Source organism: Nerophis ophidion, linkage group LG10 (assembly GCF_033978795.1).
Source record: "Nerophis ophidion isolate RoL-2023_Sa linkage group LG10, RoL_Noph_v1.0, whole genome shotgun sequence".
NCBI lineage: Eukaryota > Metazoa > Chordata > Actinopteri > Syngnathiformes > Syngnathidae > Nerophis > Nerophis ophidion.
Genome location: NC_084620.1, coordinates 67844447 through 67861152, shown reverse-complemented (window position 1 = coordinate 67861152; position 16706 = coordinate 67844447). Strand labels below are relative to the sequence as shown.

Below are 16706 nucleotides of genomic sequence, written 5' to 3'. Positions count from 1 at the left end.
CCGAACGGAAAACGCTCTATAGCCCGCAGACTTTTTTGGGGGCTTTAGGAATCACTAATAAGCCGGAGTCTTTTGAACGCAGATTTCTTGCCGGGACATATGGTACAATACAATCGGCAAGATAGGCTGGAGCTAGACCGTGTAGATGACTGCATCTGGCTCTCAGATAAATATTAGCTAACATTACTTAACACGATAAGTAATGAATAATTCTGCTGGTAATCACAGTGTTAAACATCACGTTCAAATCGTAAAACATTCTCATGCATTTTAATCCAAACATCCGTTTTCTATCGCACCTGCTCAAGATGTCGCCTTAACGATAAGAAGTATTATATTTATTATTGGTTAATTTTTAGAATAACAATGTTATCAAAAAGAATAAGAGACTTATTCCCTTTTGGGGTCGCGGGGAGCGCTGGCGCCTATCTCAGCTACAATCGGGCGGAAGGCGGGGTACACCCTGGACAAGTCGCCACCTCATCACAGGGCCAACACAGATAGACAGACAACATTCACACACTAGTGCCAATTTAGTGTTGCCAATCAACCTATCCCCAGGTGCATGTCTTTGGAAGTGGGAGGAAGCCGGAGTACCCGGAGGGAACCCACGCATTCACGGGGAGAACATGCAAACTCCACACAGAAAGATCCCGAGCCTGGATTTTGAACCCAGGACTGCAGGACCTTCGTATTGTGAGGCAGACGCACTAACCCCTCTGCCACCGTGAAGCCCCGAATAAGACTTATTATACTCTAAAAATGTTGGTCTTACTTAAAAATGCACGCATTTAGTTGTATTCAGTGTTGAAAAATATGATATGGGCTCTCATGGAAATACATTTTGAAATATTTTGGCTTGCATGGCTCTCTCAGCCAAAAAGGTTCCCGACCCCTGGCTTAGGCGAACATTGCATCATTTAAGGAGAAAAATGCCAATTCATAGTCACAATCAACCATTTGGTGTCACAAATGTAGACACGGGAGTCGGCAATGACCTCGTTACCGGGGGCAACATCCATTTTCTACCGCTTATTCCCTGGCGCCTATCTCAGCTACAAGGCGGAGTACACCCTGGACAAGTCGCCACCTCAGTGCAGGGCCAACATTCACACTCTAGGGACCATTTAGTGTTGCCAATCAACCTATCAATCAATCAATCAATCAATGTTTACTTATATAGCCCTAAATCACTAGTGTCTCAAAGGGCTGCACAAACCACTACCACATCCTCGGTAGGCCCACATAAGGGCAAGGAAAACTCACACCCAGTGGGACGTCGGTGACAATGATGACTATGAGAACCTTGGAGAGGAGGAAAGCAATGGATGTCGAGCGGGTATAACATGATACTGTGAAAGTTCAATCCATAATGGATCCAACACAGTCGCGAGAGTCCAGTCCAAAACGGATCCAACACAGCAGCGAGAGTCCCGTTCACAGAGGAGCCAGCAGGAAACCATCCCAAGCGGAGGCGGATCAGCAGCGCAGAGATGTCCCCAGCCGATACACAGGCAAGCAGTACATGGCCACCGGATCGGACCGGACCCCCTCCACAAGGGAGAGTGGGACATAGAAGAAAAGGAAAAGAAACGGCAGATCAACTGGTCTAAAAAGGGAGTCTATTTAAAGGCTAGAGTATACAAATGAGTTTTAAGGTGAGACTTAAATGCTTCTACTGAGGTGGCATCTGGAACTGTTACCGGGAGGGCATTCCAGAGTACTGGAGCCCGAAATGAAAACGCTCTATAGCCCGCAGACTTTTTTTGGGCTCTAGGAATCACTAATAAGCCGGAGTCCTTTGAAGGCAGATTTCTTGCCGGGACATATGGTACAATACAATCTGCAAGATAGGATGGAGCTAGACCGTGTAGTATTTTATACGTAAGTAGTAAAACCTTAAAGTCACATCTTAAGTGCACAGGAAGCCAGTGCAGGTGAGCCAGTACAGGCGTAATGTGATCAAACTTTCTTGTTCTTGTCAAAAGTCTAGCAGCCGCATTTTGTACCAACTGTAGTCTTTTAATGCTAGATAGACAGACAACATTCACACTCACATTCACACACTAGGGCCAATTTAGTGTTGCCAATCAACCTATCCCCAGGTGCATGTTTTTGGAGGTGGGAAAAAGCCGGAGGGAACCCACGCAGTCACGGGGAGAACATGCAAACTCCACACAGAAAGATCCCAAGCCCGGGATTGAACCCTGACTACTCAGGACCTTAGTATTGTGAGGCAGACGCACTAACCCCTCTTCCACCAGGAAGCCCTATTGCTATTATAATAGTCATCATTAATATGTAGTGTCTCGTTTCTATTGGCTGGAGGCTTCCAAACGATATGTCACTCATTATGGCAAGATAATGAGCTCAGCCTGGGTGAAGTATTACAGGAATCACACACACACACACACACACACACACGTACGTAAACACTTGCCTCCTCCACACTGATATCAACAGGAAAGTCAGCCAATGAAACTAATTGCGGTGTGTGTGTTTGTGTGTGTGTGTGTGTGCGTGTGTGTGTGTGTGTGTGTGTGTGTGTGTGTGTGTGCGTTATGAAAAGAACAGCCTGTACCGTACACATAGTCCCGCCCACTGCTACCTGATTGGTTCCCTCCAAGTGGTGTGCTTTTCTGCTCTTTTCCCTGATTGGACAGTCTGCAAGCCACTTCTCGTTCCTTCTTACAAAGAGGAAAGTTTTTTTTTTGTTTTTTTTTCTTCCTTCTGCTCCAGATGAGCACAAAATACTTTTTTTTTTTTTTTGCACACAAATCATGCAGTTGTTTTTAAGTTGAGTTGCGATGCAAAACAATAAGCCACAGACCACCAGAGCAATGATGTACAACCGTTTATTTACCTTTTTTTCAAATAATGATTAAAATATATTTACAAAAAAACGTCGCTTTGGGAAAGCCATACACACACACAGACACACACAAAGCACAACATAAATAAGTTAGTATACTTTTTTCAGTGTTTTTCAAAAAAAAAAAAAAAGGCACACAGGTCAACTTCAGAGGGCGCTTTTGTTGTTCTGCCCACACAAAAAAGAGGAATAATAGTGCAATTGACATGTTCCACATGAATTTCACATATTTGCATAAGTAGCCCAGTGATTTTTTTTAATTCATTTATCTTTTAAATCTGGACTGTTCATCACTCAGGGGTGCATTCAAATAATAACATTTCTTAGGATTATTATTGGAAAATTTGGTCGAATATTGCTCAACTGTCCATCCCCCAAACCAAAAAAGGCACACTTTGGCAAAACTCAGGGAGGGGAAAAAAAAACACAACAGGATGAAATAAAAAGGGGGACATATAGATTCTCATGTAAACTTTGTCTTTTGTGGCTGTTCCCATGGAAGAGCCAGAACAAAAAGGAAGACATTTAAGTTTCCATACAACCCTGATGACTGTTGAAATCTGCATTAAAAAAAAAAAAAAAGACCTGAATAATTACAACATAACATGACCACTTGAAATATTTTAGGAGGGAGGTGGAAATTGCACTGCAACTAAACCACCCCCACCCGTGTCAAAATTCACACATATTATCCAAAAACACAGGCATGAAAAGCATTCAGCTTTTTATGTGCTACATATAAGAACATAGGTAGTAAAAACAGCACAAACGATGGGGAAGGGAGGGTCATCAATATGCACACTTTTGCTACATTGTCTGCTGCTTCTGAGGCAATTTAAGAATTAAAAAAAAAGAATATCAATAAGAGTGCCAAAACTTGATAGTGTACATGTTCAGTGCTTGTGCAGCCTCTCGTGCCTTCCTATGGGAGAGCCTGCTTGTGAGGACTGTCTCTTCTCTCTCTGCGCTCCCCTTCACATAGGCTGCAACAACAAGAAGATGTCTTTAATGAACAGTAATAAGAGGCATTGTGATGCATTCAATTGTACAGACACTATGTGTGCAGTGTTCACAATACAAGATGCCTTGTGGTGCATTCATGGGCACATGCACGATGTAAAATGTACTATCATTTATGTTTAGAGTTTGCATTATTGTGAGGCACTATGGTGCATTTGCATGGTCATAAGGTGCATTATTTGTTTCTTTGCAGTATTCACATTATAAAGATGACATTGTGATGCATTTAATGGCCCACGCACCGCACTTAAACTGCATCATTTGTTTATGTGCAGTGCTTACAGTTTAGAGAGGCGCTGTGATGCATTCCCGGGTGTGAACTGTGTTATTTATTACCTGTGTACGTGCGTGTTGTGTGGGGGCACTGTGATGCATTCCAAAGCACACACTGTATAAAAGGACATTTAGATAAGATGCGTTTAATGGCACTTAATGGTCGGTTATAGAAAACCTGTTAGTTTGGTATTATGCAGGTGTAGGTGTGGTGCATTCGATGGCACATGCAAGGTATGTGTTACATATATATTTGTTAAAAAGGCAGTTTGTCTGTCATATGATACGTTCAATGACACATGCACGGTTGAACAGTGTAATATTTTGGATCAAAATGCGGTTTTAACGTCATGCAATGCATTCAATGGCACACGTCTGGTTATAAACTAAATAGTTAAGATGTAATGGTGATGTTATGCCTAGTTATACCAGTGTATGTGCGGTGTTATAGCCAAGGCATATGCACAGTTCCAAACTCTGGGTCAGTGGTTCTCAAATGGGGGTACTTGAAGGTATGCCAAGGGGTATGTGAGACTTTTCAAAAATGTTCTAAAAATAGCAACAATTAAAAAAATGTTTATTGAATAATACTTGAAGAAAATATAAATGTAAGTTCATAAACTGTGAAAAAAAAATACATCAATGCAATATTCAGTGTTGACAGCTAGATTTTTTGTGGACATGTTCCATAAATATTGATGTTAAATATTTCATTTTTTGTGAAGAAATGTTTAGAATTAAGTTCGTGACTCCAGATGGATCTCTATTACAATCCCCAAAGAGGGCTCTTTAAGTTGATGATTACTTCTATGTGTAGAAATCTTTGTTTATTTTTCAACAAGTTTTGTTATTTTTACATATTTTTTTCAAAATAGTTCTACAAAGACCACTACAAATGAGCAATATTTTGCACAGTCTTACAATTCAATAAATCAGAAACTGATGAAATAGTGCTGTATTTTACTTCTTTATCTCTTTTTTTCCAACCAAAAATGCTTTGCTCTGATTAGGGGGTACTTGAATTAAAGAAATGTTCACAGGGGTTGAGAACCACTGCTATGGGCATCATATGATGCGTTTAATGGGACTTGTACGCTTTTATACCATATTTGTTAAAAGGCAGTTTGGGGCGGGGGCGTTATATAAGGCGACCAACAACACACGCCGGGGTTTGTGTTGATTACCTGTGTACGTGCGGTGTTATGCAGGGGGCAGTGTGACGCGTTCAATGGCACGAGCGCTGTTGTAAAACTATACCATGACCCCGACTTAAACAAGTTGAAAAACTCATTCGGGTGTTACCATTTAGTGGTCAATTGTACGGAATATGTACTGAACTGTGCAATCTACTAATGAGAGTATCAATCAAAACTGTTAAAAGGCGGTTCTCGCGTCTTAAAGTGTACGTGCGGCGTAAATGGTGGTGCGTTCAATGGCACATGCAAGGCTGTAAACCTACGTTATTGCCTATGTACGTGCTGTTTAAATGGTGATGCGTTCACTGGCACGAGCGCTGTTGTAAAACTATACCATGACCCCGACTTAAACAAGTTGAAAAACGTATTCGGGTGTTACCATTTAGTGGTCAATTGTACGGAATATGTAGTGAACTGTGCAATCTACTAATAAAAGTATCAAGCAATCAATCAAAACTGTTAAAAGGCAGTTCTCGCGTCTTAATGTGTACGTGCGGCGTAAATGGTGGTGCGTTCAATGGCACATGCAAGGCTGTAAACCTACGTTATTGCCTATGTACGTGCTGTTTAAATGGTGATGCCTTCAATGGCAGATGCGCAGTTGTACAGTGTAATATTTCTGTTGTTGTCAATGTTACGTCTACACGCGATGTGTGGGGGAAAAAAAAAAAAAGTGACATTATTGGAGTACCTTTACTGCTCCGCGAGATTTTTGGCTTCCTGCGCCTTGTTTCCTTCAGCCCCTGCGGGCGAGGGTTTCTTCCTGTGAGGCGGCCTGGAGAAGAATTCCGGTGCGCTGCGGTCCACCGTCCACACGAAGTTCCCCGCGGGAAGTGGCGTCTCGAGGTCCGGGTCGAAGTTATAGCGCTCCTTAAACGCTTGCACGCCCTCCCCGATGGAAGCATTCAGACATTCGCTTATCTCTGTCGGGTCAGGTGTCCCGAAGAGGGCCCTGCGCACCGGAGGTCTGCCGTTGTCCTGCTGCGGCGCGTCCACCCTCTCCACGGTCGCGTCGGAAAGGCGAACATCTGACATTTTGACAAAAAAAAAAACTATTCCCAAGTGGCGCGGCGCGGATACTCCATGAAAGGAAACAAGTGGGTAAGAATCCAGGGGGGGAAGGTGATTGGGGCGACTCCTGTCAGGTGCGTAGTGAAGCTGCAAGACAAGTCAGGACAGAGCAGCCAACATGGCGTTAGAGCTGCAGTGAGTGAAGAAGTTGACATCAAGGACTATTTAAACAGAGACGGCCATTCATTGGCTCCGCGCTCCTTTGGACCGCCCACTGAGCCTCCCTAAAGCACCACTACGGAAGATCGGATTAACTCTACACACCAGTAATGGCCTCATTAATAGTTTGACTGCAGCATTTGTTGACATAGTGATGCATTCACGCTGAACAAATACGCCATATGCTCAACCTCTCCTGTTCAATAAAAGCCTACTGAAAGCCACTACTAGCGACCACGCAGTCTATTTATCAAAGATGAAATGTTAACATTGCAACACATGCCAATACAGCCCTTTTAGTTTACTAAATTGCTATTTTAAATTTCGCGCTAAGTATCCTGTTGAAAACGTCGCCTGCGCGTGAAGTCACTGATTGTAGTTCCAGCCCCGATCCCAGCTATAAATTGTCTGCTTTAATCGCATAATTCCACAGTATTCTGGACATCTGTGTTGCTGAATCTTCTGCCATTTGTTCAATTAATAATGGAGACGTCAAAGAAGAAAGATGTAGGCGGGAAGCGGTGTATTGCGGCTGCATTTAGCAGCACAAACACAGCCGGTGTTTCCTTGTTTACATTCCTCAAGGTGAAGCTTTCAAGCGTAGATGGTTCCCTACCACATGTCAACCGGAAGGTTTCGGTGGGAAAATTGTGGTAATGAGTCGGCTCTTACCGTAGGCATGAGCGGAGCTTGCGTCGTTCCTCGTGCACCTGTCAAAGAGGCAGCTGCGGACTCTCTCGCCTCCTCTGACCGGCCGCCCCCGAACGTGGGATGCTTCCACCGTGGAGGAGGGGGGGAAAAAGCTCAGCCCAGACCGACCTGCTGCATTCGCTTCGACTCGTCGAGAAATGTGGCTTCCCTCAGAGACACTGGCGGTCACCACACCCCTCCGACTTTCAGGTACGAATATATAATTTCACTAAAACACAAGTAACACAATAAGCAGATAAGGGATTTTCCAGAATTATCCTAGTAAATGTGTCTAATAAAATCTGAATCGCTCCCACTGCCCTGTCTTTTTTTTTTTCCTAGTCCTTCACTCTCACTTTCCTCATCCACGAATCTTTCATCTTCGCTCAAATTAATGGGGAAATTGTCGCTTTCTCGGTCCGAATCGCTCTCGCTGCTGGTGGCCATGATTGTAAACAATGTTCAGATGTGAGGAGCTCCACAACCCGTGACGTCACAAGCACATGGTCTGCTACTTCCGGTACAGGCAAGGCTTTTTTATTAGCGACCAAGAGTTGCAAACTTTATCGTTGATGTTCTCTACTAAATCCTTTCAGCAAAAATATGGCAATATCGCAAAATGATCAAGTATGACACATAGAATGGACCTGCTATCCCCGTTTAAATAAGAAAATGTCATTTCAGTAGGCCTTTAAAACATGGATTTTACCACATTAAATGAATGATGTCATTTCAGAGCCACAAAGCGGCCGGTCGTATTCAGAATTAGGTTTTAAAATATTTTTTCTTTGATGTGTGACAAAAGACATGGAGAAAGCAGAAATGTTATCATGGCTTTGACACATGAAGCGACCAATCAAATTGCTCCCTTTCACTTTCATGCCGCTCAGGGCCACAAGAAGGCATGTTTGCTTGGTAACAAGGGACTGCTATGATATGTGATGATTAGCAAGTGAATTCATTGGCTATGTCAAAATTAATAAAATGGGATGAACACGCAAATGCAACATCGAAAATACAGTGAATACTTTATAAGGTGTTCTATATTTTACAACTTATTTCTACTTTAACCCTCCGAGTTGAACACCAAACCAACATGTATATACATATAAATATATATATATATATATATATATATATATATATACACACATACATACATATACACACACATATATATACATACATATACACACACACACGTGTATATATACACCTACATATACACATACATACATACATACACATAATATTTCTAATGTTCACTATGACCTCAATCGATTTAATAAATACTGTGAAAAATAACAAACACCACATATTTTTGTACTTAATAGTACTCAACTGATGACGGACGGACAGAAATAACTTTTTTTTTTGCTCAGATTTCTCCATAAATTCTGGTCCAAAACAAAATGATCACACATTTAGTGTTTTGTTTTTTTGAAGTGTTGGCCCTTTTGATCAGATTGTCACGTTTAATTTATGAAAACAACTCGTTATGCAAATGTTTATCAGTCGAAAACTGACATGTGATCAAAAGACCTTTAAAGGCTGAAGTTGCTTGTGAGATTTAAACAAAATAAGTTTAAAACAACTTTTTAAGGACTTGTATGTCTATATATACAGTGTAGCGTACACCTGTGAAATAATTGGACATTGAAAGTTAACATGGAAAAAAAACAACCTCTTAGAAAGAATTATGGAGTACAACAATAACAATGGCCAAAAATTTAATAAAATAACAATATTCAGTGGCCTAGTGGTTAGAGAGTCCGCCCTGAGATCTGTAGCTTGTGAGTTCAAATCCCGGCCGAGTCAAACCAAAGACTATAAAAATTGGACCCGTTTTCTCCCTGATTGGCACTCAGCATCAAGGGTTAGAATTGGGGGTTAAATCACCATAAATGATTCCCGGGCGCAGCACCGCTGCTGCTCACTGCTCCCCTCACTTCCCAGGGGGTGATCAAGGGTGATGGGTCAAATGCAGAGGACACATTTCAACACACCTAATGTGTGTGTGTGTGACAATCATTGGTACTTTAACTTTAAAAGACAGCCTTTGTCTCCAGAGGGTTAATCTACAACAAATCAGAAAAAATCGGAATTAAAAAAAAAACATGACAATCTTTATTACATAAATGTCTAAAACTTTTATTTTGAAAAAAAACTACTTAAATATTTTTTATGTTCACTGTCACCTCAATTGATTTAATATATATTATAAAATAAAGTGAAGACTAACAACTAATATCATACAAAGTAATATTTGTGAACTTAATAGTCCTCAACACGTTTTGAGTATAACAATAATTATGGGCAAAATACAGCAAAAGAATTACTGAAATGACAAAAAGTCAGCATTTGTCCCTTGAGGGTTAACTACTACAAATCATAAAAATCTGAATTTCAAAAATACATATGTCAGCCACAATCTATACTACATATAATAATTATGTCTGAAACATATTTAAAGATATTTATGAATATCGTTTACTGTTAAGTATGACCTTAATTAAAATAGATTATAAAATAGCAAAAAATTACAAATACCATTTAAAATAATATTTTTGTACTTAGTCATGAACTGATAAAAAAATAAATATGAATATATCTAAAAAAGACGAACAAATGGAAAAACTATTTTTAAGAAAAAAATCAAATATGGATGAATAAAAATACAAATATATAACTATATATAGCAACATATTTTTGTTTGTATAATTTTATACATACATACATAATATATGTAACTCTCAATTGATAAGTGAATGTGCTGTACTGGTATAATGTAATGTGCTTTAGGTATCATTCCAAAAAGAGCAAAGTACTATATAAACAAAGACATTTAAATGCACAGGTACTTAAAAAGAAACTATGACAATAAAACCCAAAATAAAGATTATTCTTAAAAAATAATGTTGTTTGCATTTGTATTAAAACTTTTTTAAGTAGCGCTAAAGTCCACAATGTATTTATCTTTAGGATTAAGCTCAATTTCAGGGGGATTTGCCATCTACAGTGCAGATTACAGCCTCATTGGTTTAGGATGGTGACATTAATATCAATAACTGTTATCCTGCATGCTGTAAAGAGTTTAAAGGCTCATTGTCATCAGATAAGGACACACCTGTAAGATGGATTGAAGCATGGCCATGTGGCTGCGCTATCACAACCATCAAGCGACAAGACAGCGAGCTTGATCTGATTGTGACGGCCCATAAAATGACTTAGAGCACAACTTGATTGAATCACCGCAAATCCACTCAGCGGTTAGAGGTTACGTACGGTCAACGTGACGTTTGCAGGCGGGTTGAGAGGGTTAAATAAAAAGGGACAACAAGAGCACAAACCTCTTGAAAGTGCTGACGTCAGTGTCGAGGAGGGAGCGGTGCCGTCATAGTTGGCTGGGTGCCTATCGCTGTTCGACTTTGCCACTGTGTCGCTGCACTTTGCACAGCGGAGGCTTTAGGAAATAAAAGAACAATAAAATGTAGCCTTTAATCCTAGCTAGTGCATATGATGATGTAAGAGCAAAACATATTGTGATGACTGTTGTAAAATAAAAAGTTTACATAGACTTTAATTTTTTTTTCCCCAATTAATTTTTTGGTCATATAAAGAGTTGTATTACTATAGGCTTTACAAGCGACTTCAATATGTCCATTTTTTTTTTTCATATATAACATTCATACCTTAGCAACAAATATCTATATATATTAAAATGTACATGTTGAGTTGAGTTTGTGTTTATTTTGAACATGCGTGCATACATGATACAACACAATTTCCAGTTTCTCTATTCAACACGTTCGAAAAGGAGTAGGAAGAAGTAGAGCTTATTTAATCCTACCCCTTTTTCTTTACATAGCAGTTGCAAACACTTTTCTTCACTTCATGTTCTCAATTTAATCACAATATGCTCCATAACTAATAACAATCAAATTAAATAAATAATTAGTGAAATAAGTTATATTTCATCTGGTAAGATTATCTACAAAATGAATGGATGGATGAAATAAAGTCTGAATGTTTATCATGGTTCTTCTTTCTATTTTGTAAACACTAAGTTTATTGAAGTGGATTATTAGTACATTGTTTGATTTCTTTGGTTAATCCTTTCCATAATTTAATTCCACATTCTGATACACTGAATATTTTAAGCGTGGTACGTCCATACAAATGTTATAAATTACAATTATATTTCTCCTTTTCTTGTTAAAAGCGAATGTAAACCTGAAAATACAAGAAAATGTCCACATATTTTGACAAAAGTGTTGCCATGATGCAGAGAGCTGTGTTTGTCATATAAAAGAACAAAAAGGACAAGACGTTAGAAACCTATCACTTGGTGTCCATGGACGGCTGCCCCTTCTTGGCCAGCTCGGCCTGAATCTGCCGGGGGAACTGGTCCAAGTTCTTGTTGACACAAGGCATGCAGAACCTCCTGGTGTAGAAAAGGCTGCAGTCCTGCCAGGTCAGCGAAAAAAAAAAAAAAAGGTGTCACGTTATTGAATGCGCACCGCAAGTAGATTGCTTCAATCACACTGCTTACTCAGCACATGGTGTACATTTTAAAGGCCTACTGAAAGCCACTACTACCGACCACGCAGTCTGATAGTTTATATATCAATGATGAAATATTAACATTGCAACACATGCCAATATGGCCGGTTTAGTTTATTAAATTGCAATTTTAAATTTCCCGCAAAGTGTCCTGTTGAAAACGTTGCGGAATGACGCGGGCTTGTGACGTTATTGGTTGTAGCGGACATTTTATTCCGGCACCACTCACGGCTAAAAGTCGTCTGCTTTAATCACATAATTACACAGTATTCTGGACATCTGTGTTGCTAAATCTTTTGCAATTTGTTCAATTAATAATGGAGACGTCAAAGAAGAATGCTGTTGGTGGAAAGCGGTGGATTGCAGCTGCCTTTAGCACCGAAACACAGCCGGTGTTTCTTTGTTTTTTGTGAAGCTTTAATATGGAACAGAGCGGTCAGGCGAACAGGTTTCTCTACCACATGTCAACCGACAGGTTTCGGTGAGAAAATTGTGGTAATAAGTCGGCTCTTACCGTAAACGTGAGCGGAGCTTTTGTCGTTCCTCCTGCAGCTGTCAAAGAGGCAGCTGCGACTTTCTTGGCTCCTCCATGGCTTCCCTCAGAGACACTGGCGGTCACCACACCCCTCCGACTTTCAGCTACGACAGTATAATGTCACTAAAACACTAGTAACACAATAAGCAGATAGGGGCGGCATGGCGTAGTGGGTAGAGCGACCGTGCCAGAAACCTGAGGGTTGCAGGTTCGCTTCCCACCTATTGACATCCAAATCGCTGCCGTTGCGTCCTTGGGCCGGACACTTCACCCTTTGCCCCCGGTGCCGCTTACACTGGTGAATGAATGATGACTGGCAGCCACGCTTCTGTCAGTCTACCCCAGGGCAGCTGTGGCTACTGATGTAGCTTACCACCAACAGGTGTGAATGAATGATGAGTCCCACTTCTCTGTGAGCGCTTTGAGCGTTTAGCATTTAAGTCTCATTTAAGTCTCATCTTAAAACTCATCTGTATACTCTAGCCTTTAAATAGACCTCCTTTTTAGACCAGTTGATCTGCCGCTTCTTTTCTTTCTCCTATGTCCCCCCCTCCCTTGTGGAGGGGGTCCGGTCCGATGACCACGGATGAAGTACTGACTGTCCAGAGTCGAGACCCAGGATGGACCGCTCGTCGGGACCCAGGATGGACCGCTCGCCTGTATCGGTTGGGGACATCTCTACGCTGCTGATCCGCTTGAGATGGTTTCCTGTGGACGGGACTCTCACTGCTGTCTTGGAGCCACTATGGATTGAACTTTCACAGTATCATGTTAGACCCGCTCGACATCCATTGCTTTCGGTCCCCTAGAGGGGGGGGGGGGTTGCCCACATCTGAGGTCCTCTCCAAGGTTTCTCATAGTCAGCATTGTCGCTGGCGTCCCACTGAATGTGAATTCTCCCTGCCCACTGGGTGTGAGTTTTCCTTGCCCTTTTGTGGGTTCTTCCGAGGATGTTGTAGTCGTAATGATTTGTGCAGTCCTTTGAGACATTTGTGATTTGGGGCTATATAAATAAACATTGATTGATTGATTGATAGAAAAGCGCGATATAAATCTAAGTTTTTTTTTTTTTTTTCTTTCCTAAGTCGTTTGTGCCGTCAGAGCTTAAGTATACCCGTTTCGTTTTAGTACGTCACGACGCCCACCGTTCACCCCTCCAACCCCCTTAAGGTGCTGCAACGGGGCCATAAAAGCTTTGTGCCTGATATGGGCGGGCGCGAGGAATGAGTTTAGTTCCTCTTCGTGACATCCTTAAACTGGCGCATTGTGTTGAGGTGAGGAACTACCACCAGGTGTGAATGAATGATGGGTTCCCACATCAAAATGAGCGCTTTGAGTATGTAACAATAGAAAAGCGCGATATAAATCTAATCCATTATTATTATTATTATAAAGGATTTTCCAGAATTATCGTAGTAAATGTGTCCGATATCTGAACTCTAAACCCCATGACCCACAAAAAATGTCTATGCAAAATTGCACACATCTGCTGCTAAGTATATCACAAGTATTTGCACTACTGATGAAACACTCATTGTTTACAGCCATATCTTATTTAAAAACAACAGGAACTGTATATATTGTCACTTTAGTAGGTAGACATATTCACGTTGTGTTTTCTTTTTATTTTGTCTACGCATGGGAGAGTGAGAAACAATTTCGATTCCTTTGTATGTCTTACATGTAAAGAAATTGATAAATGGGACGGCGTGGCGCAGTGGGAGAGTGGCCGTGCGCAACCCGAGGGTCCCTGGTTAGAATCCCACCTAGTACCAACCTCGTCACGTCCGTTGTGTCCTGAGCAAGACACTTCACCCTTGTTCCTGATGGGTGCTGGTTAGCGCCTTGCATGGCAGCACCCTCCATCAGTGTGTGAATGTGTGTGTGAATGGGTAAATGTGGAAGTAGTGTCAAAGCGCTTTGAGTACCTTGAAGGTAGAAAAGCGCTATACAAGTACAACCCATTTATTTAAATAAAGCTGACTTGACTTGATCAGTCACACTGCGGTCGCCTTTTTTTTCCTAGTGCTTCACTCTAACTTTCCTCATCCACGAATAAATTAATGGGGAAATCGTCGCTTTCTCGGTCCAAATCGCTCTCGCTGCTGGTGGCTAGGATTGTAAACAATGTGATGAGCTCCACAACTCGTGACGCCACACACGCATATCGTCTGCTACTTCCGGTACAGGTAAGACTTTTTTATTAGCGACCAAAAGTTGGGAACTTTATCGTTGATGTTCTCTACTAAGCAAAAATATGGCAATATCGCGAAATGATCAAGTATGACACATAAAATGGACCTGCTATCCCCGTTTGGATAATAAAATCGTATTTCAGTAGGTCTTTAATGAATGCACGCCGCAAATAGATTGCTTCAGTCCTACTGCTCACTCAGCACATGGTGTACATTTTGAGGACACATGATACGAGGTCACATGAGGATAAGGTTGAAGCCACACAGCAATGTAGGGTCAAAACAGTCGTTAGAAGGGAGATAGGATAAAAAAAAAAGGTCATTTACCGCGCCAACACAAACTGTAGCATCGCACAAGTTGCACTTTGAACCCAAAACGAGGAACTTTTCCTTGTCCGGGCTGAAGGGGTCTTTAGTCACAAAACACTCCTCCAGCAACCTAGACAACACAATAAACATACACATCAACACACGCCAGGTCCATAAAAGAAGAGAAAAGCAAAAAAAAGTCGACATTTTGAAGTGTCGGTTCCGCACGTAGCAGCGAGCTGTTAGCATAGCTAGCTAGTTAGCATCCAACTCGCCACACGACGTCCTGCTGCAGCTTTTTTGTGAACTCACACTATGGCTCTGGTGTTTGGTGGCTTTTGTCCGAAGCAAGTAAAAGGACAACTTAAACCACAAAGTTGGCATGTAAATGTATTTATACAGGGTTCCGTTGTAGTTTGCTCCATTATATACTAGAAAAGGGAAATGGAGAAGCGCGTCCTGTTTGTCGTTATAAGGTCCTGCAGCGCCACCTGCAGGCTCGGGGGAGTATTACCACTCCACTGTCTGAAGCAGGGGTCACCGACCTTTTTGAAAACAAGAGCTACTTCTTGGGTACTGATTAATGCGAAGGGCTACCAGTTTGATACACACTTAAATTAGATGCTACCTCAGTAGAAGCATTTAAGTCTCACCTTAAAACTCATCTGTATACTCTAGCCTTTAAATAGACCTCCTTTTTAGACCAGTTGATCTGCCGCTTCTTTTCTTTCTCCTATGTCCCCCCCTCCCTTGTGGAGGGGGTCCGGTCCGATGACCATGGATGAAGTACTGGCTGTCCAGAGTCGAGACCCAGGATGGACCGCTCGTCGGGACCCAGGATGGACCGCTCGCCTGTGTATCGGCAGAGGTGGGTAGTAACGCGCTACATTTACTCCGTTACATTTACTTGAGTAACTTTTGGGATAAATTGTACTTCTACGAGTAGTTTTTATGCAACATACTTTAATTTGAGTATATTTATAGAGAAGAAACGCTACTTTTACTCCGTTCCATTTATCTACATTCAGCTCGCTACTCACTACTTTTTTTTATCAATCTATTAATGTTTGTTTTGGTCAATGACAGAGCTTCAAAGTAAAATCTACACATGCCTGCGTTTCACCAATCACATGTAGTCACTGGTGACGTTGGACCAATCAAACAGAGCCAGGCGGTCACATGACCCGAATTAAACAAGTTAAAAAACTTATTGGGGTGTTACCATTTAGTGGTCAATTGTACGGAATATGTACTGTACTGTGCAATCTACTAATAAAAGTATCAATCAATCAATCAAAAGTGTAAAGGAAAAAAGACACTTTTTATTGCAACCGTACTTCCCGTCATAAGCCTAAAGACTGATCGCACAGTTCCTGTCTTCACAATAAAAGCGCCGCTCCAACGCACCTGCGTTAACAAAATTAGAGTCTCCGAAAGCCAGCGCAAACAAGCTAGCAAGCTACGGAGTTTGCCGCCAATGTATTTCTTGTAAAGTGTATAAAAACGAATATGGAAGCTGGACAAATAAGATGCCAAAAACCAACGACTTTCATGTGGTATTAGACAGAAAAGAGGAACTTTTTTTCTCCTCCATTTGAAAACGTGAACGTCTGATTCCAATCAATGCAAGTCATCAGAATCAGGTAATACACCAACTTATATTCTTGTCTTCATGAAAGATAGGAATCTATATGTTAAACATGCATGTATATTCATTAAAACACCTTCAACATGTGAACAAAAACGGCAAAATAAATATAAATTATATACTGTATATATATATATTTATATATATATATATATATATATACATATATATGTAT

At 41.1% G+C, this 16706-nt stretch overlaps 1 protein-coding gene across 4 annotated transcripts; it reads right to left on the bottom strand.

The window, feature by feature from the left end:
- Nucleotides 1-2841: 2841 nt before the first annotated feature.
- On the bottom strand, nucleotides 2842-15374 carry cdpf1 (cysteine rich DPF motif domain containing 1). 4 transcript variants are annotated; one of them, XR_009808607.1, is made up of 5 exons: nucleotides 15196-15374; nucleotides 14902-15013; nucleotides 11620-11748; nucleotides 10632-10744; nucleotides 6494-6519 (listed from the first exon to the last, which is right to left on the bottom strand). XR_009808607.1 is itself a non-coding variant. In XM_061914520.1 (4 exons), exons 2-3 carry the CDS (start codon nucleotides 7270-7272, stop codon nucleotides 6055-6057), a joined length of 474 nt encoding a protein of 157 aa, XP_061770504.1. In that variant the 5' UTR covers nucleotides 7273-7510; nucleotides 10632-10734; the 3' UTR covers nucleotides 2842-3855; nucleotides 6053-6054. The 4 variants fall into 4 exon arrangements, 2 of the variants coding, with proteins under 2 accessions (XP_061770504.1, XP_061770505.1); XR_009808606.1 differs by lacking the exon at nucleotides 6494-6519 and adding an exon at nucleotides 8995-9359 and having other exon boundaries at nucleotides 15196-15373; XM_061914520.1 differs by lacking the exons at nucleotides 11620-11748; nucleotides 14902-15013; nucleotides 15196-15374 and adding exons at nucleotides 2842-3855; nucleotides 7264-7510 and having other exon boundaries at nucleotides 6053-6519; nucleotides 10632-10734.
- Nucleotides 15375-16706: the final 1332 nt, after the last annotated feature.